Here is a 24,983-nt window from a genome sequence, read left to right as displayed (position 1 = left end):
CATTCATTTTTTTTTTTTTTTTGGACTTGCTTGGTAGACAAAAGTAATGGAATTTTCTTCAAACAAACCAAATGTATTCACACTATTTAGGCTGCATAAATTAAAATTTTAATACAATTAAATTACATTTATGCATTTAGCAGACACTTTTATCCAAAGCGACTTACAGTGCATTCAGGCTATCAGTTTTTACCTATCATGTGTTCCCGGGGAATCGAACCCCTCTTGCGCTTGATAACGCAATGATCTACCACTTGAGCTACAGAACACTTTTACACAACAGAGTAAACATAACAGACCAGTGCTTGAACAAGTAAAATTCAACAGACACAATTAAATCAAATCAAAGTGTCAAATAAATTAAAACAAATGTAAATAATACAATTATTTTAAATAAATAAATAAATAAAATGCTTAAAGCTAGTGCAAACAGTTTAGTGGATATAATCTGACCAAAGTTATACTATATAAGTTGAATATAGTAATATCGCTCACGTCAAGGCTCACAGTTATGAACTCACACACAGAGCAGAACAGCAGCAGAGAAGAGAGAAATTAACAGAGATACAATCCTCCCGGCTGTGGTTTCAACTCCACCGTTTGAGTTTTGTTTCTCTTGGATTTCTCTTGGTTTCTCTAAAACATAAAAACAATGAAAGAAGAATGAAAAAGAGTAGCATGTAGGCTAGTACACACTCAGTAAAAGCACTCAAACTCTACAGGTGAAGTGTGTCATTTCTGTGCCACGAATGATATCAAACGAAAGGGCAAGCATAATCATTTGTTTCCAGACAGGTTTCCCAAATATTCAAACCGCTCCACTCCTGTTTTTCACCTTGAGTTTTTACTCACATTTGGATATCAGATTTAGTTTTGATTGTGTACTGTCACAATATGTAAATTGTTTTTAGTTTGTTAGAAATGTTTGCCAGATTAATTTTTTCTTCATAATTGTTATATATATATATATATATATATATATATATATATATATATATATATATATATATATAAAAATCAACGTCAGTTATGTTATTTTTCAGACTAATAATTAAAAAAAAATGTATTTAGTTATAGTTTTCTTATTTTTTAACTAGTTATTTTGTTAATTAGATTTGTTGTAGAATTTGTTATTTTGCTTGTCAGACTGCTTATTTTGTATTAACATGTATTTAGGCAGATTTGTTATTTTGTCTTAGAATATATATTGTTTGTCAGACAAGTTATTGTGTATTAAAATGCATTTTTTTCAGGTTTATTTTGTTTTATTGGAATTTAACATTTTGCTCTGTAATCTGTTATTTTGTTTTTCCGACTGGTTATTTAGTTTTAAAATTAAGCCGCATTTGTTATTTTGTTGTATATTATGTTTGTTTGGCAAACTTTTTTTGCATTATTATTATTATTATTATTATTATTATTATTCATTTATTAGATTTGTTGTTTTGTTTTGTGATTTTCATTTTTTTGTTTTATTTTTGGGTCTAGTTCAAATCGTGCTGTTTTGAATTTCTCGGTCATAGTGCACTTCTTCACTAAAAGGCCTATTACAGGTAGCATTCAGTACCTCAACCTATGAACAGCTTACTGTGCAAAATATTTTAACATTTAAAAGAAATACACACTTCACCACACTTAAATATAAATCATTCATTTTTAGGAACAAATTATAGCCATTTCATCACACCTGTGACTTGAAGATTTATGCATTTGCTTTCATTCGACTCAGGCATGAAGCAGCAGTACGACCCTTCATCACTTTTCCGGAGATTCCCAAGCCTGAGGGAGAAGTTGCCTTTCGAGTACTCTGCAGGGAATGTTTCTGTTCTGCCGTTGTATTCTGCGTCCTGCTCCTTCGTCTTCCCTTGGCCATCTAATATGTCGTAAACATTTTTGTGGTCGTCATATCTCCAGTGTGCAGTGATGACTTTAAGCTGCCCGTTCTCGGGATGGCACGGCAAAAGTGCAGAATCTCCGATGAAACCCTGAACTGTGTCCTGCACAGATGCTGAAACGAAAGCAAATACAGACCAGGAACAAGCAAGAGACAGGCGGTGCTGACTCAAAAACTAGATTCATCTGTACATTTTTTGTTGTTGTTGTTGTGCTTACCTCCATTCAAAAGCAGTATAAAGAAACATACGGGCAACACACTGCAAAAAAACAAACCAAAAACGGTCACACAGACACAATAATCAGCGAGGAACTACTATTCCCAATATTAAAGATATGCCTAAGGGAACTAGTTTCTTCTGTTTCTTAAAAATAGCTTTTCCTGAGGGGACTGACAGACTTCAACTACAGGCACTGCAGAGACACAGAGGTCAACAAATGGTCATTTATGATGACATAAGCTGGTGATGAAACCTAGCTGATAAGTTTATACAGACAGATGGCTTTTATAGAAGTGTGAAGATATAGAAGACGTTTAGTGTCTGGGCTGCTTTAAGTAAGCTAGACATTTACATTGGCTATATTACATTTTCACTAATGGACAAAGGCACATTTGGATTATTATCAATCTTTTAAAACAGATTATTGCTCTATGTAACATGATTACATAAAAAATATGATGCATTAACCTGAAATTACTTGCAGCAGGTGCAGTCCGACGTTAGATATACAAACACATGAACCATATAATACAATACAATACAGAGTAGGCGTAAATACATGCAATGACACTCGATTTGCTTTCATGCATTTTTCACGAGTTTTGAATGAACGAGTTGTTTATGTGCAGCTAGCCTGACAAGCTATTATTGGAAATAAAAGCTAAAGGTGACCTTACTGCGCAACAAACCGGACAGTTTTTCAACGAATTCATTGGAAATTACAATCGTCTGTTCCTAAGAATACCTATGACTCGCTATCGTCGTAAATGTGCATATGTCTGTAGATAAATATAGTGTGACTGAAGCTTAGCTAACACAAAGCCTGTGATCGCAGCTGCAGACCAGAGAACAATAAAGATAACTGTCAGTGTTTAACGTTATTGCTAGACGACGACAGATTCCGCGTAACGTACGTTGAGCATGATCGACAAATTTACATGAAGATAAACGGACAGTTATTGGAGGAGTTAAGCAGAAATTTCAGCTTAAATATTACAGTGAAGCTTTTCCAGAATTTGCATGATGGTGGACAGTAGTGATGACCGATTCGCGTCTCCCATACGCATTAATCCACAAAAGACTTAAGCTGTTAATCTTTTTAACGTGGTTGACACTCCCTCTGAGTTAGAATAAACCAATATCCCGGAGTAATTCATGTACTCAAACAGTACACTGACTGAACTGCTGTGAAGAGAGAACTGAAGATAAACACAGAGCCAAGCCAGATAACAAACGAAAACGCCCACTATTATGAACAACGCACAGGGCAATAGGTAAAACACAGAAAACACTACAAATTCTGTGCAACCTGAAAAAAAAAAAAAAAAAAAAACATTTAGAGACCAGAGGATAATTCATATTAATTTATAGAAGGGGAGAATTAAAATATATTCAGTTCCTTCAGGAGATGAAATGTTCTTGTAGCCTTCATATTTTTTTTTTTTTTTTTTTTTTGTACATACAGTTATAAAATAAATGAAAAATAGTCTCCCTATTTGATTGGCAAAAGACACAAGACTCTTCTTGTGATGAAGTTGCTTCATCACAACTTCTCTACAGCTGGGCTCATCAACCATTACTCCTTCGAGGACAGCCAGAAACTTAGGAGTTCTGATGGATCATCAGTTAAGCTTCACAGACCACATTGCTACAACGACCCGGTCCTGCAGGTTTGCCTTATACAACATTAGGAAGATTAGACTCTTCCTGTCAGAGCAAGCCACACAACTTCTTGTCCAAGCTCATATTCTCTCCAGACTGGACTATTATAATGCTCTCCTGGCTCTTCCTGCATGTACTGTCAAGCCTCTGTAATTGATCCAGAATGCAGCAGCGAGGGTTGTCTTCGATGAGTCACAAAGAGCTCATGTTACTCCTCTCCTCATCAGGTTACACTGGCTACCAGTATCCGCTCGTATCAAATTCAAGGTACTGATGCTTGCCTACAAGATGACCACTGGCACGGCACCAACATACCTAAACTCACTAGTTCAATCTTATGTGCCCTCCAGAAGTTTGCACTCTGCAAGTGAACGGCGCCTTGTGGTGCCATCCCAAAGAAGTTCAAAATCACTCTCACGGACCTTTTCCTGGACTGTGCCCAGCTGGTGGAATGACCTCCACCAGCTTCTTGTCTTTACTCATTTTCAAGAAACATCTAAAGACTCATCTTTTTCACCAGAACTTAACCAACTAACACTAGCACTTTTCCTTTTCTTGTCTTTTCATTTAATAAAAAAAAAATGGCACTTGCATACTGTTGTTGTTCTCTTGTTGGTCTGACTGCTTCTATTGTTCTGATTTGTTAGTCGCTTTGGATAAAAGCGTCTGCTAAATGATTAAATGTAAATGTAATTTTAAATCTTCTTAGCGTATCTTTAACAGGATACATTTGATGTAAAATTTAAAATGAAACTTATTTTATTTTATAATTAATACAGTATTTATAAATACTAGTATTTGCCTTTTCCCAATTTAAATCACCCATGGTTGAATACCAAAAGAAAAAAACTTTGCAGCAAGAGGAACAGAGCATGAAATTTGATTTCTAATATATTTATTGGTGTATTCTTTCTTTGTAATGTCTGTATCTCCAATAAAAATTCTATTAAATTCAGAACTAATATCTGTGAATGATATGCGTTTTAGAATTTGAAGTAAACCTGTAGGGATTGCATCAAATACAACTGCGTATTCTCTTGGTGTCACTCGGAAGTTAAAGTTCTAAAGAAATTCTGAATATGACATGAGTAAACCATCTTTGTTCAATAACTGTCCTACCTAGAGAATTCCTCTATCAAACCATGGCTGACAAGACTTCTTTTTATAAAGAATTTATTTATTATTCCAAATAAATGTGGACTAAAGTTGTGTTTATAGATCAATATCCAAGATAGAAGGGCTTGTTTGTGAAAGTCAGCTAATTTCACGGGAATTTTATCAATAGTAAAATTACATTTCAGTAGAAAATGTATGCCACAAAGAGTATTGAACAGATATGATGGAAAAGCGTTCCAGATGCTGTCAGGGCTTTTCAAGAATTCTATAATCCATTTAATTTTAAAAGTATTATTTATAGTATGAAAATCCAGCACTTCCAGACCACCTTGGTCTCTACATCCTGTGATAACATCTTTTTTGAGATAATGGGGTTTTTTCCTCCAGATATAATCATACAGTATTTTATCCAATTATTTTTTATTGTATTTTTTGGGATATCCAGCGATAAGGCAACATATACAGAGCGTGACCTTCTGCCTTTGATATTAAGACCCTGCCAAATAGAGACAAGTCTCTCATTAACCATGAATTTAGTTTAGATTGTATTTTTTTAACAATTGGATAAAAATTCCTTATGACATTCCTCTTTATTTTTACAAATTACAATTCCAAGATATGTCAATTTTTCATTAATTGGTATTCCATCAAAACTGGCCAGATTGCCATTTTTCAGGGGGAACAAAACTGATTTATTAATGTTCATTACCAACCCTGATACATCACAACATTTTTTTATACTATTTACTGCAGTCCCAATTTGGTTTCGGTCACTTAAAAAGATGGCTGTGTCATCTGCAAGTTGGCATATTTTAAACTTTTTACCAACATCATTAATTCATTAAAAGGGAGGCATTTTTATCTGTGTAGCCATTGTTTGAGCAACTAAAAGAAACAAAAATGGAGACACCGGGCAGCCTTGTCTAATACCACGTGATGTACTAAATCTTTCTGATGTTCCCGTTTTCAGTTTAACAGAACTAGAACTTCCATTATATAAGGTTTGAATTGCCTTATGAAAATAGTTACCAAAACCAAAAAAAAGGAAATAGATTTTAATATAAAGTTATACTCGATGGTATCAAAAGCTTTATAGAAGTCTATGAATAATATGAAGCTATCATTCGGAAGGAGGTCACTGTAATCTATCATGTCTAAAATTAAACGTATGTTATTGCTTGTGTGTCTTTTGGGCATAAAGCTACATTTTTCTTCATCTATAATTTGGTTCAGGCTATGTTTAAGTCTTTTTGCAAAAAAATTAAGTACTTTCACGTTAAGCGTGCTTTTAGAATGTCCCAATTATTCATTTGTGAATTAATCTGGTCAAGAAGATTAAACTTGCAGCAGCTAACATCTCTTGATTCAATAAATCAGACATAAGTGAGTCAGGTTAACAATAAAAAACTGCATTATAGTAAAGGCTTTGTAAAACTGTACGGCGTTTTTAGCTTTTTAAACTGCATTCTCCATCCTACACCAACTACGCACACATTTCTTATCATGTATGTCTTTGAAAGACGATTGAACCAATCAGAGTAGGTGTGGGGCGGGACCAGGCACGTGCAGGGGGGGGGGGGGGGGGCGTTGGGTGCTTGAGCACCTGCCCCTTTGCCCTTTGGTGCCCAAAGTGCCCTTTTGTCAAAGCAACATTTCCTTTAATTTTTTTTTGTCATAATGTTTCCTTTTGTGAATACCTGCTCATGCCCAATCTAAATATTAGTAAAATTTTGAATAATAATTTAGCCGTCAATAAGATGACCAACATGATGACCTTTGACCTGACGACGACGACCTCCTCATCCGACCGGGACGATTTCGTCACGCCGCACGCGCATTTTTTAATTGTCAGAGGATATTTTCAACACCGCGGAAGCTGGTAAGTGGTGTTTCATTCTCAGCGAAGTGATTTTTATATTTATTTACTTATTATTATTTTACAAGAACGACATGATGTGAGAACATGCAGATATGTTGTTTATATTGCAGTGTGTAGCCTGTAGTGTAGAGTAACGCTAGCGTGCTGTTTGAGGGAGAAACGTTTCACAGGCATCTAGGGCAGAGGCGTCAAGCCTGTTCAAAGATTTCTGAGCCAAGTTGATTTTAAATGCAGCTTCCAAACGACCAAAAAAAAAAAAAAACAGCAGAATAATATTTTTTATATATTTGATATAATCACACTGTTGTGAGATCGTTCAGTGCAGCATCAGCTGCTAAATTCAAATCTGTATTCGCGACACGTGTAAACCAATAACCGCCCACCTCAGCGGTTATTGGTTTATGATTAAGATGAGCTTATTGGTGTACAGATGAGTGACGATTTTACAGCTTATTGGTATAGAGAATTATGACGCTATTAGCAGGATTGGAATGCGGAAGTAGACACTAAGATGAGTAAACTTTTAATATAAATTAAAAAGTGAATATACATGTTGTGTTTTTGCATTTATTGTTGCATTTCCACAACATCCCGTATAAATACAAAGAGTTTTGGATTACGACGAACAGAATAAAAATAAATGGTCTACTCCCTCAATGGCTGTAGTGTAGACGCTACCTCGGCATTACTCGCTGGTTTGAAAATGACACGGCAATATTATGCGAAGTATGGTTACGTAGATAGTCATGGAGTACCTTAATTTATATATTCAAATAATATATACATACATATATATATATATATATGTGTGTGTGTGTGTGTGTGTATATATATATATATATATATATACAGTGGCGGCTCCAGACAATTTTGATTGGGGGGGCAATGGGGGGTCCTGGTCTTTTCAAGGGGGGTCTCATGAAAACCAACAAAAAATACATTGGACATGGCTAATAACTGCTTATTACTGCTATTCAACAACAAAAACACCTTTGCAATGTAAACAAATGACAGGCTACATTTGTTATTCATATCCTTCACACTTCACTTTCATGTCAGGTATATTATGCATTATTATTGACATTGATATTTTTACATTTATTTCCAGATAGATATTATTGAGTTTACAGGCTAAAGTGGTCTTGCTGTTGTAAACACTGTTGCTATTGTAGAAAAAATATTTGCATCACATTTAAATTATAATTATATTTTAATTCATTTCTGAATTGTTTTTATTTTTATAATGATAATTCAGAGAATGAGAAAATCTGAATAAGCCTTACCAGTGTTGTGATAATTATTTTTACATGTTAAAAATAAATAAGTACTGTAATATAATAAAAGTTTATTCAAATAACATAAAAAAGACCAGACCCCTCGATGCCTGTGAAACTTTTCTCCCTCAAACAGCACTCTAGTGTTACTTCTACACTACAGGCTACACACAGCAATATAAACAACATATCTGCATGTTCTCTCACACCACATCGTTCTAGTAAAATAATAATAAGTAAATAAACACCAAAATCACTTCGCTGAGAATGAAACACCACTTACCAGCTGCCACGATGTTGAAATATCCTCTAGCAATTAAAAAATGCGCGTGCAGCATGAGGAATCTTCCCGGTTGGATGAGGTCACAGTCATCATGTTGGTCATCTTATTTACGGCTAAATTATTATTAATAAATTGTACTAATATTATGATTGGGTATGGGCAGGCATTCACAAAAGTTTATGTTATTACAAAAAAAATGCGAGGAAATTTTGCTTTTGACAAAAGGGCACTTAAGGGGCAAAGGAGCAGGTGCTCAAGTGAACCGGTTCTTTCGGACAATTCGATCAAATAAACCAGTTGAGAAAAAAAATGGTTCACCGGTTCTTTTGCGCTCGATGTAATGCCGTCATTGGCGATGATTGCCCTTCATTCAAGCCTTTGGTTTACCCGCGCTTATAACATTAGCAAAGAATCAGTTCAGAATCATTTACCAAAAGAATCAGTTCGGTTCAGATGCGCTCTGTGTCAGTCTGCTTCGCGCTGAATCACGCATGCGCAGTTATCATCAGCTCATCGGTTCTCGAATCGGACGCGTCCGACAGAAACGGTTCTCGGTTCAGTGTATGAATAAATGTCGAAATAATTATTATTTATTATTGTTCTGCGTAGTTTGAAGAGAAACATTTTTGGATCTTTATCCCGAATATATATATATATTTTAATCAGGAAGAGGCTGGGGGGTCAAATGGGGGGTCAAGGCATTTTTTGGCAGGGTCTTGAGACCCCCCAAGACCCCCCCTGGCGCCGCCGGTGTATATATATATATATATATATATATATATATATGTGTGTGTGTGTCGTGTGTGTAACAAATTGTCTCCCTTGGCCCCTACGAAAATTTACTATGGTTCTGCTACAGTAACTATAGTAAAACTATGGTGTTTTTATAATTACAGCTCACAGTAATTAATGTGCCAACAAATATTTTTCCTACAATAAATCCATGGTTACTTTTTGCAAGGAAGGAACTATACAGGGTCTAAAGAACTTGCCCAAAAACACTTGTTACTTTCTGTTAATTGTTTTCTGAACTGCACTACTGAAAACCTCATTAATCCTCACAATCCTGTCACAACTAAATTAAGAATCCATTATGAGCAATGCATAGCAAATCATGTTATCATCAAATATGAGAAACCTTAAAGAATGATAGACTGATGTAAATGACTGAAACCTGTTGTCATGCACGTGTTTTCCATAGCTTTTTTATTAAAACATTATACAGTGCAAAGTTTAACTTTAAATTACATCAATTAATACATCAAAACCAGTTGATCTCAGCCCATTCTCTATTTCCCTTCAATGAACTTAACACAAAAATGTGTTTCATGCCGCAAAAAAAAAAAAAAAAAAAAAAAAAAAAAAGAAAAAACAGTCCTTGGAACAAAATCCTGTGTAAACAAAAGCCCAGAAGATCACCACGCCGGTCTCTTCCCTGTACCCTGGTGGGATAAACTTGAAAAGGGCTCTGCACTGCAAGTGTTCTCTGATGCTGTACATCCGTCTGAACTCGTTCTGGTCAGGAGACAGGAGGACAATTCTTCCAGTTGGCCACAACTTATAGTGTAAAGACAAAATACATGAAAGATAATAATAATAATAATACAAAAAAAGTTTAACAGCCTTCTACTACAAAATTCAATTGGAGAATGAGCATTAAACGGGGAAATCTTACTGTCTAGCCAGGCAAACTTTGCCGCTTTCCGAAAAACTTCGGAGCACATCCCTAAACCATCTGCAAACCAGAGAAAGTGTCAAATATGCAGAGTCACCCGCCGACAAAATAACTTCCCTGAGGATTTCCAGTGGAAGCTGTTGAATCAAAAACATACATAGGTTTATTTATACATGTATATAAAAGTTATTAAACATTATATAAACACTGAATACAGTCTGTCACGGTTGGGTTAAGGGAAAAACACAAGGAAAGGGTAAGATCCAATAGCAGGTAAGGTTTATTGCACAACAGGTTAAATACAAAATAAAACTGTCTTGAGAGACAAACCAAACAAAAAGGGAACCGGATGAAACGGGGAACTCGGAAGAACGAGAAGGTAGAGGAAGTCTGGGGGAACGAGAGCATGAGACACATAGGGTAAGGACTCCATAAAGACGACAGAGAAAGACAGCTCTATATAGGGAGACTAATGACTAAGGATAGTCAACACCTGTGCGATTTAATTGGAGTGCAATTACTGTGACGACATGACCAGACAAGCGGAATTAAAGTGCCTATGGTGAAGTGCCTAAGGAGAAGTGCGCTCACTAGGGGACACCCAGGAAACAGAGACTGATAGCGTGACATTACCCCCTCCCCTACGGAGCAGCTACCAGATGCTCCACCTGAAACCCCGGAAAACCCAACAGAAAAAGAGGTAGGAGGGAGGTGAAGCGGAGGCGGACTAGGGGGAGGGACGGAGGGTCAGAAAACAGAGACAAACAACCAGGTGGAATGGAGAGACAGAGACAAAGACAGGACAACCAGGTAAAATGGAAGAAAAGAGACGGAACAACCAGACGTGATGGAAAGGTAGAGACCGGAAGGTGTAACACAAAACAAGGAGTCCAGGAGGGTGGTGGACCGGCGGAAGGAAAGAGGGGAGGGACGGAGGGCCAGGTCCAACGGAGGAAAATAGAAAAAACAAAAAACAAATGAAAACAAAAACATTGGTAAATGGAGGACATTAGGTGATGCCCACCCGGGCGGAAGAGAGGGCCATCACCCCCATGTGGTCAAAGCAGAAGCCCCCCCAGGACGGAGCGGAAGGCCACCACCTCCACGTGGTCGCGGCCGAAGTCCCCCAGGGCGGAGCGGATGACCACCACGTCCTCTTGGTCACCGCCGGAGTCCCCCAGGGCGGAGCGGATGACCACCACGTCCTCATGGTCACCGTCGGAGTCCCCCAGGGCGAAGTGGTCTCGGGCACTGCATCGGGAACGGCCTCCGGCACCGCATCGGGAAAGGTTTCGGGCCCCGCCTCGGTCTCCGGAACCGCAACGGACACCGCCTCGGCTTCGGGCCCCGCCTCGGCCTCCGGAAAAGCATCGGACACCGCCTCGGCCTTGGGCACCGCCTCGGCCTCCGGAACAGCATCGGGCACCGCCTCGGGCACTGCCTCGGCATCGGCCTCTGGAACGGCCTCGGGCACCGCCTCGGCCTCGGGAACAGCATCGGCCTCGGGAACAGCATCGGGCTCCGCCTCGGCATCGGGCACCGCATCGGCCTCTGGAACAGCATCGGGCACCGCGTCGGCCTCTGGAACGGCATCGGGCACCGCCTCGGCATCGGGCACCGCCTCGGCATCGGGCACCGCCTCGGCATCGGGCACCGCCTCGGCATCGGCCTCTGGAACAGCCTCGGGCACCGCCTCGGGAACAGCATCGGCCTCTGGAACAGCATCGGGCTCCGCCTCGGCATCGGGCACCGCATCGGCCTCTGGAACAGCATCGGGCACCGCCTCGGCATCGGGCACCGCATCGGCCTCTGGAACAGCATCGGGCACCGCCTCGGCATCGGGCACCGCCTCGGGAACTGCATCGGGAACAGCCTCGGGCACCGCCTCGGGAACTGCATCGGGAACAGCATCGGCATCGGCCTCTGGAACAGCATCGGGCTCCGCCTCGGCATCGGGCACCGCATCGGCAACCGCCTCGGGAACTGCATCGGCATCGGGAACAGCATCGGGCTCCGCCTCGGCATCGGGCACCGCCTCGGGAACTGCATCGGCATCGGGAACAGCCTCGGGAACTGCATCGGGAACAGCATCGGCCTCTGGAACAGCATCGGGCACCGCCTCGGGAACAGCATCGGCCTCGGGAACAGCATCGGCCTCGGGAACAGCATCGGCCTCGGCATCGGGCACCGCCTCGGCATCGGGCACCGCCTCGGCATCGGGCACCGCCTCGGCATCGGGCACCGCCTCGGCATCGGGCACCGCCTCGGGAACTGCATCGGCATCGGGAACAGCATCGGGCTCCGCCTCGGCATCGGGCACCGCCTCGGCATCGGGCACCGCCTCGGCATCGGGAACAGCCTCGGGCTCCGCCTCGGGAACTGCATCAGGAACAGCATCGGCCTCGGGAACAGCATCGGGCTCCGCCTCGGCATCGGGCACCGCATCGGCATCGGGCACCGCCTCGGCATCGGGCACCGCCTCGGGAACTGCATCGGCATCGGGAACAGCATCGGGCTCCGCCTCGGCATCGGGCACCGCCTCGGCATCGGGCACCGCCTCGGCATCGGGCACCGCCTCGGGAACTGCATCGGCATCGGGAACAGCCTCGGGCACAGCATCGGCCTCGGGAACAGCATCGGGCTCCGCCTCGGCATCGGGCACCGCATCGGCCTCTGGAACAGCATCGGGCACCGCCTCGGCATCGGGCACCTCCTCGGGAACTGCATCGGGCACCGCCTCGGCATTGGGCACCACCTCGGGCACCGCCTCGGGAACAGCATCGGTATCGGCCTCTGGAACAGCATCGGGCACCGCCTCGGCATTGGGCACCACCTCGGCATTGGGCACCGCCTCGGGAACTGCATCGGGCTCCGCCTCGGGAACTGCATCGGGCTCCGCCTCGGGAACTGCGTCGGGCTCCGCCTCGGGAACTGCGTCGGGCTCCGCCTCGGGAACTGCATCGGGCTCCGCCTCGGGAACAGCCTCGGCCTCTGGGACTTTCTCCAGGCCTTGAGGGACGGTCGACGCCTGTCTCCTCCTCCTCCGTCCTCCACGATGGCGAGTCGGCGGCACCTTGTCTGGAGACTCAGGCGTTGAGTCGTCCATCTTAAGCTGTGGCTCTGGGCTGGCGACAATCCTGTGCTGTGGTGCTAGGCTGGCGGCCATCTTGTGCTGTGGCGCTGGGCTGGCGGCCATCTTGTGCTGTGGCGCTGGGCTGGCGGCCATCTTGTACTGTGGCGCTGGGCTGGCGGCCATCTTGTGCGGTGGCGCTGGGCAGGTGGCAGTCTTGTCTGGAACTTCTGGTGTGGTTGTTGCATCCCACTGAGCACGATGGTGCAGGTATTTGGTAAACCCCCAAAAGTCCAGGATCTCTAACCCCTTCATCTCCCATTGAGGTAAAGGATCATCCAGGCAATTATTAAACAAATCTTTAAGTGCTGCATCATTGTAACCTAACCCGACTGCCAAAGTCCAAAACAATTGCGCCAGGCCACCCACCTCGCTTCCCTTTTGATGAAGGGTGGTTAAGTTCCGGAATCTCCTCCTCCGTTCCTCCATGGTGGCTGGGGAACAGATTCGAAATCTCACACCGCTGGATCTAGGCATGATGGAGTCCTTCTGTCACGGTTGGGTTAAGGGAAAAACACAAGGAAAGGGTAAGATCCAATAGCAGGTAAGGTTTATTGCACAACAGGTTAAATACAAAATAAAACTGTCTTGAGAGACAAACCAAACAAAAAGGGAACCGGATGAAACGGGGAACTCGGAAGAACGAGAAGGTAGAGGAAGTCTGGGGGAACGAGAGCATGAGACACATAGGGTAAGGACTCCATAAAGACGACAGAGAAAGACAGCTCTATATAGGGAGACTAATGACTAAGGATAGTCAACACCTGTGCGATTTAATTGGAGTGCAATTACTGTGACGACATGACCAGACAAGCGGAATTAAAGTGCCTATGGTGAAGTGCCTAAGGAGAAGTGCGCTCACTAGGGGACACCCAGGAAACAGAGACTGATAGCGTGACACAGTCAACCTTGCTTTAAAACTCTCATTAAAAACTCTATAGATTGTTGTCACAACTGCATACTCATTCTTTTATAATAACACTAATAAAATGTTTATATATACAGTACTGTGCAGAAGTATTAGGCATGTTAGTATTTTTACATTGAAAAAAAACTGTTTTAAGCCAATTATTTATATCTTTTGCTGTTGTGTGTCAGTAGGATATATTAGTTTACATTTCCACACATTCATTTTGCCATTAATTGTAATAATCCAGTGAGATATTTGTATATATTTGTATGCATGATCCACATGAAGATCTTCTACATTGAATATAAATATTTATATCTTATATGGTGAACAAAATCCACATTAGATCGCAAACAGAAGTTATTTAAAAAACTTGCTGCTGTCTGAAAATGAATTAAGCTGAAATGTTTTTAAATGTCTTTGATGCTGATGTTAACTGATAGTTATATATTAAATAATCCACAGTATTGACCAATATAGTACTTGTACATAATACCAATTTCACATCTGAACAACTATGTAGCTGTAATAACTAAAATACCTCTGCATGTACACACATTTGTAATTATTAGTTCTTAATGAATGTAATAACCTGCTTTGCTGGACTCTGCCTGAAGACATGGTGAATGGTGAAGTTCCTCCCCTCAGTGGTTGAGCTCTAAAAGAACAAATGTCAAGAGGTAGGTATATTGCTAGATATAGTACAGAGTAATGTTTCATGTAGCAACATTCAAACAGCTACATACATTTGCGGAATAAAGCTGTCCAGGAGAACAGAACACCACCACCTCCTGATCATGTCATCCTGAAAAATAATAATAATAATAATATACACACAAAAATCATGCATGTCTGTTCAAATAACTTGACAAATGTGATGCCATACCTCAGTAAAATCGAACCTATGAACTAAAGCCATGTACAGAGTGTACTGTTACAATCCACAAAGAACAATAAAATTTGCAATTTATAACAATTATTAACAATAATTATTCAAATTGAACGTACCATGGATAAATAAATGATCGAACATCGCATTTCATATTATAAAATATTTACACAACCACTTTTACTCACCTCAAGCAATCAACGGAATAGCGTTATTACTCTGCTGCTGTAGTTGCCACCGTTCTGTTTGTTTCAACGCAAACTGCCCCCTGCTGGCTCGGAGGAAAATGTCAAAGGCGGGGAAAACAAATATGGGCGGGGCGACACGTGTCGACTCCGCCTCGAAGTGTCGCCCCGCCCCATCGTCCAGACTGCACTCTGGGGTTACTCGGCTGGCTCTGAGCCAGAGACGTTCGTACAACGCTTCATGATAACCAATCAACGGTTCTGTTGCGCGAATGCAATGGCCAATCGGAGACGTGCAGAGGAGTCATCATGAAATGCGCTGTTTTTGTTCACTTGCTCGCTGACTGAATTATTTAGCGAATTCTTTCTTCAGAGAGAGAGAGAGAGAGAGAGAGAGAGAGAAAACTACAAAAAATCCTTATGTGCATAATGTAATGTAAAGTGCTTCAGTGATTGTAATGGTAGTTTTTGAGAGTGCCTGAACTCTGGCTAGACTGAATGAAAATGTTATTTTATAATGTAAATGTTCTTTACTCTCTGTAAAATGAAAGTGTTAAAATAAGTAACTTACAATATTGTTATTAAAATTTACATGTGGCGCATGCGCGAGCGGCGACACGGTCTCTTTACGCGTCCTTAGCTGTGTTTGTTTGTTTTTATTAATTGTTTTATAATCCATCAATATTGACGGTTAAAGTAAGTCTTTTTCTTTTTTTTATTAGATGAATGTTCAGGGCTCAGAATGAAGACGAACTCAGTTATCTTGCTGGTGATTTTGATCACTTATGCTGCCGGTTACAATCAATGCATGCATAGTGACCAGGGAGCGCGAATCACCTACACACGGGACTTTCTGCTAAATTTTAAATCCCCTGCAATGCGATTTCATCCCTATGACACATCGTTGTTACCACCGGAATGTGTCAGGGGTAGCAAGAACGCCAAAGCAAGAAAACGTGGCAGGAAAGGAGGAATCCGGGAACGAGTGAAAAGACAGCCCTACAGACAATCACTTCCAACTGTCATGTTCGGCAATGTCCAAAGCCTAAGGAATAAGGCAGATAAGTTGCGGGCCTGCACTCAGTATCTCACCGAATACCGGCAATCCTGCCTTATCTGCCTGACAGAAAGCTGGCTCACTGAGACAGACTCCGACTCATCGGTCGAACTAGAGGGCTACACGCTGGTGAGGATGGACCGTAATCAGAACTCCGGGAAAAGGAAAGGTGGAGGTGTGTGCGTGTTTGTTAACAATACATATTGTAACCCTGGTCATATTACGATGAAGCATCAGATCTGTACGAAGGACATTGAACTTTTAGCGCTTTCCTTAAGGCCTCATTATTTGCCTAGAGAAATACACCAAATCAGACTGTTTGTTGTGTATATTGCGCCCTCCGCCGACACATTGGCCGCTGCCACTACGATTCATGAACTTGTAACTAAAACGGAGGAAGAGGCCCCTGATGCAGCTAATTTTTTGTTGGGTGACTTTAATTTATGCAGTTTAAAGGAACATTTACCTACGTACCAACAATATGTTACCTGTTCAACACGCAATAAAGCTTGCCTTGATCATTGTTATGGAAATATCGAGGATGCGTTTTATTCTAAGGCCCTGCCCGGTTTAGGGAATTCGGACCATAATATAATTAAACTGATGCCAAAATATGTGTCCCGCCTACGGCGTGAAAAATCAAAAAAGGTGGAGGTTAAATGCTGGACTGCTGTTGCGACTGAGGCACTTCAGGATTGCCTGGAGAGCACAGATTGGAATGTAGTGACCGATGGGACTGACAATGTCAATGAAGCAGTGTTTGCTATATCGGGGTATGTACAATTCTGTGAGGACGTAATCATCCCCCGAAAGACTATTAAGATGTATCCTAATAATAAGCCCTGGGTTACCCCAGAGTTAAAGCAACTCCTTAATGAGAAAAAGAGAGTGTTTAAATCAGGAGGAAGAAGAGAAGAGAAAAAGACAGTGCAGAAAAAGATTAAAAGCAAAATCAATGAGTGTAAAGCAGCATATAAACATAAGTTAGAAAACTTTTTTAAAGGTGACGCTAGGAGAGCTTGGCAGGGAGTCCAATCTATCACAGGATATACGTCCAAGAAGCATCCGTTGGTAGCAGAGAATAATTTTAATATGGCAAATGAATTAAATGATTTTTATTGTAGATTTGATATACATGATTTTAAAGTTGAACAGAATGAGATCATTACAGCAGTAAGAGACATGAAGGGTATAGATTTTGATATCCCCATGGATGAGGTCGAATTCTATTTTAGACGTGTAAATCCTCGTAAAGCATGTGAACCTGATGGTATTAGCTGCAGGACATTAAAGGTGTGTGCTGATCAGTTGGCACAGCCCTTCCATAGGTTGTTTCAGCTGTCATTAGATACAGGCGTTATTCCCAGCCTATGGAAACAATCCTTAATAGTGCCTGTGCCAAAAAACAATAGACCTAAGGAATTTAATGATCTGCGCCCTGTTGCCCTTACCTCTGCAGTTATGAAATGTTTTGAAAAAATAATTTTAAAACAACTTCTCCAAGAGGTTTCACCCCTTTTAGACCCGAATCAATTTGCTTATCGTGCAGAGAGAGGTGTTGAGGATGCACTATTATCTTTGATTAACAGCACTCATGAGCACCTTGAACATGCTCAAAGCCTGGTCAAGATTGTGTTCATTGATTTTAGTAGTGCTTTTAATACGATCCAACCCCACCTGCTGGTGAGAAAATTAGTGCATTTGGGAGTAAATCCCCAAATTATTTTATGGATCTATGACTTCTTGACAGATCGTAGTCAGCAGGTCAGATTTAATTCAAGCATATCATCCTCAAAAATTATAAATACAGGGGCACCACAAGGGTGTGTTCTGTCGCCTATCCTATATACATTATACACTAATAATTGTCAAGCTTCCTCTTCAGCTCACATTTATTTTAAATATGCTGACGACACAGCATTGGTTGGTTTTTTAAAGTCGGACATATCTTCTGTGAGTGGTTTTCAGAGGGAATTGCAGGGTTTCACTCAGTGGTGTACTGAACATTTTCTGGAAATCAATGTGAAGAAAACAAAAGAGATGGTTATAAATTTTAGCAAAAATAGAATGATAGTTCCCCCCTCTAATATTAATGGTGAATTAGTGGAGAGGGTTTCAACGTATAAATACTTGGGAGTTGAAATTGATTCTAAATTAACTTTTAATGAATGTGCACTAAACAAAATTAAGAAAATGCACCAGCGGATGTACTTCCTTAGGAAATTATATAATTTTAGATTAGAAAAACACATTCTTGTAATGTTTTATAAAAGCCTACTTCAGAGTGTTTTGTCCTTTGGCCTCATCTGTGTGTTTGGTAACATGCATGTTAAGGACCAAAAGAAACTGCAGCGCATGATTAAGATGGCCAGCAGGATCATCGGAATTGACCAGGTGTCGGTAGCTCAGCTGTACAATGAGCTTATTTCAAAAAAGACTGACCAAATCCTTAATGACCCTACTCACCCTCTATATCATAAATTTATTAGAAGTAATAGGTCAACTGGTAGAATTTTACAACAGAGAATTAGAACAGAAAGGTATAATAAATCATTTGTCCCCATAGCGATCAGATTGTATAATGATCACGCACATCGCAAGCTATCATAGTTTTAGTTATTTGATAATATTATAAATTTTTAACGTCAAATGTTGGATTGTAATTCTTAATTTTCATTCTTGTAGTACTGTTATTTTTTGTATAGATTGTGTTTTATGTGTTGTGTTTGTTTTTTGGAGAATATGTTGTGATAAGGGCGTGTAATGAATGAATGACCATATGAATTTCCCCTTGTGGGACAATAAAGTTCACCTTGACCTTGACCTTGATTAAATACAAATTCAGTCGTATTAAAAATATTTTATGGCATGATATGGCACTTAAGTAAAAAGTCTGTGTTTTATGTGTAGTTAATAGATTACACTACCTTTCCATTTATTGATCAAATAACTATCTATAAAGGTGCAAAATGCGTTTACTTACACGTTTGAGAATCAAGATATTTCCTGATATATTAAGCATGTTTGGAATTGTTTTGAATAAAAAGGAAAAATAAATAAAACATAAGCCTATATAAGTTATACAGTGCTTTCATAGCATGACTCAGTTGTTTATTGTTTTGTATCAATATTTAAGGTGGACTTATTGATTAGGTGCAAGAATAGTAGTGATGGTTAAAATAATAGATTGATGATGAAATAGTAGATTGTGCCTTGTTCCTAGATGGACAGAGACTGGAAAGTAATAGATCAGATGAGGAGATGGAGATAGAGGAAGAAAAAGAGGCAAATGTAGATGCACAAGTGACAGAAAGAGCAGGTAAGCAAGCCAGGAGACAGAGGCTGGTGAGGAAGAGGAAAATGTAGAGTGTTTTCTGTAGTTTTTACTATAACCGCTGTTCTTAATTATTCTGTAGAACAGAGAAGAAAAAGCCATCAGGCTGGGACAATTTAAGACATTTCAGTTTCTCATCCCAGAGCTATTATTAGGTGGATTTTTTTTTTCCTTTTTTTCCTTTTAAACTTAAAATTGTCTCTTCTAATCTTTTTCTTTTTCAAAACTGCATCACAGCATTTGCTGCTGTATCAATACATAATCATCCATATCAATACGCAAATCGGCAAGGAATGCATCACAATATATTGCTGTATTGCTATTTTGAACCGCGCTATTTAAAGCCTTGTTCCATGTGCCCCTTTTATACTTTGAGCGCCTGAACCTCCAAAGGTCTCTACACGGCCCTGGGCGGGACTGCACGTGCAAGCCCACCCCAGGTGCAGCCCCGCCTCGATCTGCAGGCTGCAGCCGGGTGTACTGGATCACCAGTACACTGAACCATGAATCGTTTATGTCGGACGTGTCCGATTTGAGTTATTCAGCGTGAAGCAGAAAGACACACAAGACTTAAAGGGTTAGTTCATCGAAAAATAATAATTATGTTATTAATAACTCACCCTCATGTTGTTCCAAACCCGTAAGACCTCCGTTTATCTTTGGAGCACAGTTTAAGATATTTTAGATTTAGTCCGAGAGCTCTCAGTCCCTCCATTGAAACTGTGTGTACAGTATACTGTCCATGTCCAGAAAGGTAAGAAAAACATAATCAAAATAGTCCATGTGACATCAGAGGGTCAGTTAGAATTTTTTGAAGCATCGAAAATACATTTTGGTCCAAAAATAGCAAAAACTACGACTTTATTCAACATTGTCTTCTCTTTCGAGAGTTTAAAACAAAGCAGTTTGTGATATCCGGTTCGCGAACGAATAATTCGATGTAACGATGTAAAGAACCGGTGCAAGATCTCTGCAAGATTCGGTGGGTGATTCAGATTTCTCTTGGCACAGCGATTAGAAGACTTACAGGTTGCTCACGTGACATCGGCGTCATCAAGTTCAGTTTGAGTCTGCGCAGTATGCCCGACCCCCAGGAAGTGCGTGCTTCTAATTGACTTCACTTGTCTCTGTTGAATCCAATGGGGACTTAGGGATCAGGTTGGTATTCAGGGCTAAGCCCTGAAATGGTTCTCTTCCTATTTGAAGGGTAGGACTCTTTCAGTCATTTTAGGGGATTATTTTGCTTCCATTGCCCCCTTTGTGTGTGGGGTTCCACAGGGCTCTATACTGGGACCAATTTTATTTTCCCTTTATATGCTTCCTCTAGGTTCTATTTTTGAAAAATTTGGGATTCAGTATCATCTTTATGCAGATGATTCTCAAATGTATGTACCACTGAAACATGGGCATAAAAGTGCCATTCAGTCTCTTCATGCATGTTTAGCAGAAGTTAAGTGCTGGCTTGCAAATAACTTTCTCCAATAAAACGAGGATAAGACTGAGCTAATTTTATTTGGAAGTAAGGGGTGTGTGGATGATGATTGCTTGGGGTTGTTTCCTGGGAAAAAACTGTCTAGCGTGAGGAACCTTGGAGTCATTTTTGACTCTGAGCTTAAATTTGAGCAGCAAATTAATGCTGTTGTTAAGAATAGTTTCTTCCATCTTAGATCAATATCTAAATTGAAATCTATTCTTACTTTTAATGATATGGAGAAAGTTGTTCATGCCTTTGTGTCTTCACGTTTGGATTATAGTAATGTATTGTATCTCGGTGTGAGTCAGGCTTCTCTCTCTCGTTTGCAGCTCGTTCAGAACTCAGCTGCCAGACTTTTAACGGGTACTAAGAAAACGAGCACATTACTCCGGTTTTAATTAAACTACATTGGTTACCCATACGTTACAGAATTCAATACAAAGCACTGTTGTACGTTTTTAAATCTCTGCATGGTCTAGCCCCCGAATATGTTACTGATTTAATCAGCCGCTGTTAATCCAGCAGATCTCTGCACTCGAATGATCAGTTGCTCCTTACAGTTCCACGAACGCGTTTAAAATGTAAAGGTGATCGGGCGATTTCTGTTGCAGCTCCTAGGCTTTGGAATGACCTTCCTCTGTCAGTTAAAACTTGTCCTTCATTGGGTGTTTTTCAGAGTGCGCTTAAAACTTATTTGTTTTCTTTGGCTTTTGACAATGCTTTGTAAGTGAGTATGTCATATGTCTGTTTTTGTTTTTTGTTTTTTGTTTTTTTATGTTTCTCTTTTATACTTTCTGTACAGCACTTTGGTTCCACTTGTGGTGTTGAAAGGGCTTTATAAATAAAGTTGAGTCGCTGTGTCCATTTCTTTTACGGTCTATGGTTTTTCAACCGGTTTATTGAATCGAACCGTCCGAAAGAACCGGTTCCCGGAAAAGAACCGAACTTCCCATCACTAGTGGACAGGAAAGTATGCACCTGAACATGCGCAGTTCAGATCTGTTCTGTTATATTAGCCTATCTAGTGTAAAATAAAATGTTTGATTAAAAGCAAGTAGGCTACAGCATAAGTTGTGTACATAATGCTAGTGTGTTTGTTATTTGCATTATTTCAACAATTTTCATGTACGTGCTTACCTTCATCTAAGAACAAAACAGTAAATAACATTACATACTGCAAAAACTGTGAAAACTCTGAGTATGTTAACCCTGAAATGAGGTAAACTCTAGGTTTTCTCTTTCAGAATGGGAGGTTTGTCAAACCTGAGAAAGCAGGATGAGTCAAGCCTGTTTCTGAAAGAGAGCTAACTTATACTCAGAGTCAGTTACCATGGTAACTTTCTCTATGAACCTAACCTGGTCAGGAGCAGGTTTTCTTCTGATATGCCAGTGTGGTAATAACAATAATCTTAATGCAAATGGAAAACAAGATTATTCTGAGTGTCTAATACTAAGTGCAAATCTACTGTAGCTCCGCCCTCCATCGACACATAAGGTTAAATACGACACATGTGAATAATGGCTTCAGTGGTGTAGGCTGTAATGTTTTGGGCACGGAAAACTAGCTTGTAACGTGATTGATTTTGACAAATTTATTTTCAATAAAAATGAACAAAATGTTCTAAAAGTGGAAGTAAAGTGCCTAACGAGTGTTTAATAATGATAAAACTATTTATAATTGTAATAAATATAATCATTTACAATCTGTTATTATAGCTTCAGTTAATGTATAACAATACTGAGGTACAAATGTATATGCCAGTATAAAGAATAACTAGCATCTAATTATTATTTACACTTAGCCTGTTGCAGAGAACTGCTACTTTTACATGGTAAATAGAATATATCTTAATTTTCACTGTACATTTTTTCTGTAAATAGCATCTAGAGCTACTTGCACTTAGCCTACTGTAATTAGGATCTATCGCTAAGAAAGTATGTTAATTCCACAGTGTAAATAGCCACTGCCTTATTTTTCTTACTCTATTGGCAGATAATTTGTAAAATAAGAAAAATGCACTTAAAATATTATTATTATTATTATTATTATATACCGTATATATTTTTTGCCCATGAGATACCATAAAATGATTAGCTATTAGTTCATTAATCTAACGTTCTGCCAGTTATCTCCTGTGATATTGTAACACTGAGAAGAATTGCATTTGTATTGAGTCTGAAGTATGCAGACGGCTTTTTGGCGGGATCTGTTGCCATGGTGAATCGTAATATCAGCGCTCCATTGATAAATGGCTTTTTATAGTTGTGGTGCATGCTCTTAACTCAAAGTCAGTCAATTTAGAGTTGATTAAACCAACTCATTTCAGCTGTTTTGTAACCGAAAACTCAGAGTTTCACATCTCAGGGTAAGACAACTCAGAGTTCAAGTTTAAACTCAAGAGTTGGTTAAACCTCCTTAGTGAAATGGGCCCCCAAATTCTAACTGACCCTCTGATGTCACATGGACTACTTTGATGATGATTTCCTAATTGATTTTTTTTTATTAAATGTTATAACTTTAAGAGGCATAAAACTAATTTTATAAATGTATCCATTTTATCTTAACTATTTGGTCAAAATTGAGCTGGACCAACCCACTTAAGTTGGTCAAAATTAAGTTGGACAACTTGATTACATTTCATTGCATTAATTAATTATTTTATGAGTTGGGTCTACACATATTTATTGGATGGAAATCCTGCCCTCAATTAAATTGTGTTTGTCCAATGAGTTCTTTTTTTGAGTGAACTTATAAAGCATTAAAATTAGTATTAATTTTATATATTGAAACTGGTGTATGAAATGGCAAATGAAAAAATATTTAATTTAATTTTCATTTTGCACCAAACGTTGCACAAATTAATTGGAAAATGTAAATGTAAATACAGAAATGCATTGTAATTTTACATATTGCATTGTCATTTTGCATATTACATCCCAAATTGAATATTGCTACCCATATGCTCCCATACATTTAGGGAAGAAACTATGGGCTGCTTTAAATAAGCTAGACATTAACATAGGCTACATTACATTTCCACTAACGGACAAAGGCATATTTGAATTATTATAAATCTTTTAAAACAGATTCTTGCTCTATGTAACATGATTACATAAATGATGCATTAACCTGAAATTACTTGCAGCAGGTGCAGTCTGCCGTTAGATATAATACAAACACATGAACCATATAATACAGTACACAGAGTAGGCGTAAATACATACAATAACACTCGATTTGCTTTGATGCATTTTTCACGAGTTTTGAATGAACGAGTTGTTTATGTGCAGCTATAGCCTGACAAGCTATTATTGGAAAAAGCTAAAGGTGACCTTACTGCGCAACAAACCGGACAGTTTTTCAACGAATTCATTGGCAATTACAATCGTCTGTTCCTAAGAATATCTATGACTCGCTCTCGTCGTAAATGTACATATGTCTGTAGATAAATATAGTGACTGAAGCTTAGCTAACACAAAGCCTGTGATAGCAGCTACAGGCCAGAGAACAATAAAGATAACTGTCTGTGTTTAACGTCAATGCTAGACGACGACATATTCCGCATAACGTACCTTTTGACCATGATCGACAAATTTACATGAAGATAAACGGACAGTTATTGGAGGAGTTGAGCAGAAAATTCGGCTTAAATATTACAGTGAAGCTTGTCCTGAATTTGCATTGTGGTCTGGATCTGAACATGCGCAGTTATATTATCTTGTGTAATATAAATAATAAAACGTTCGGTTAAAAGAATAGTAGGCTACAGCAACATAATGCTCATGTGTTTGTTATTTGCATTATTTCAAAAAAAAAAAAAAAAAAAAAAAAAAATTCAACGTGTAGGTGTTTACGACCAACACAAAACGATCATAAAAATTAATCAATAAACCACTAACACCTGTTTCCAACCATGTTGTGTTATTATTGATAGGCTATTATTGATTTAAGGTATAGCTGCATGACAAATTTTAGACCGTGCTGCTTTTTACGTGGATCT

General features: G+C 39.7%; 1 protein-coding gene across 1 annotated transcript; it reads right to left on the bottom strand.

Annotated features, from left to right (window-relative positions):
- Nucleotides 1-6: 6 nt before the first annotated feature.
- Nucleotides 7-24,683, bottom strand: LOC113065034 (CD276 antigen-like). The gene is made up of 4 exons (XM_026236151.1): nt 24,556-24,683; nt 2,113-2,153; nt 1,688-2,008; nt 7-636 (listed from the first exon to the last, which is right to left on the bottom strand). The coding sequence occupies exons 1-4, from the start codon at nt 24,564-24,566 to the stop codon at nt 518-520; spliced, it is 492 nt and encodes a 163-aa protein (XP_026091936.1). The 5' UTR covers nt 24,567-24,683; the 3' UTR covers nt 7-517.
- Nucleotides 24,684-24,983: the final 300 nt, after the last annotated feature.

Source organism: Carassius auratus, chromosome 47 (assembly GCF_003368295.1).
Source record: "Carassius auratus strain Wakin chromosome 47, ASM336829v1, whole genome shotgun sequence".
Lineage (NCBI taxonomy): Eukaryota > Metazoa > Chordata > Actinopteri > Cypriniformes > Cyprinidae > Carassius > Carassius auratus.
The sequence above is the reverse complement of the archived record's forward strand: the minus strand, read 5'-3'. Positions and strand labels throughout refer to the sequence as shown.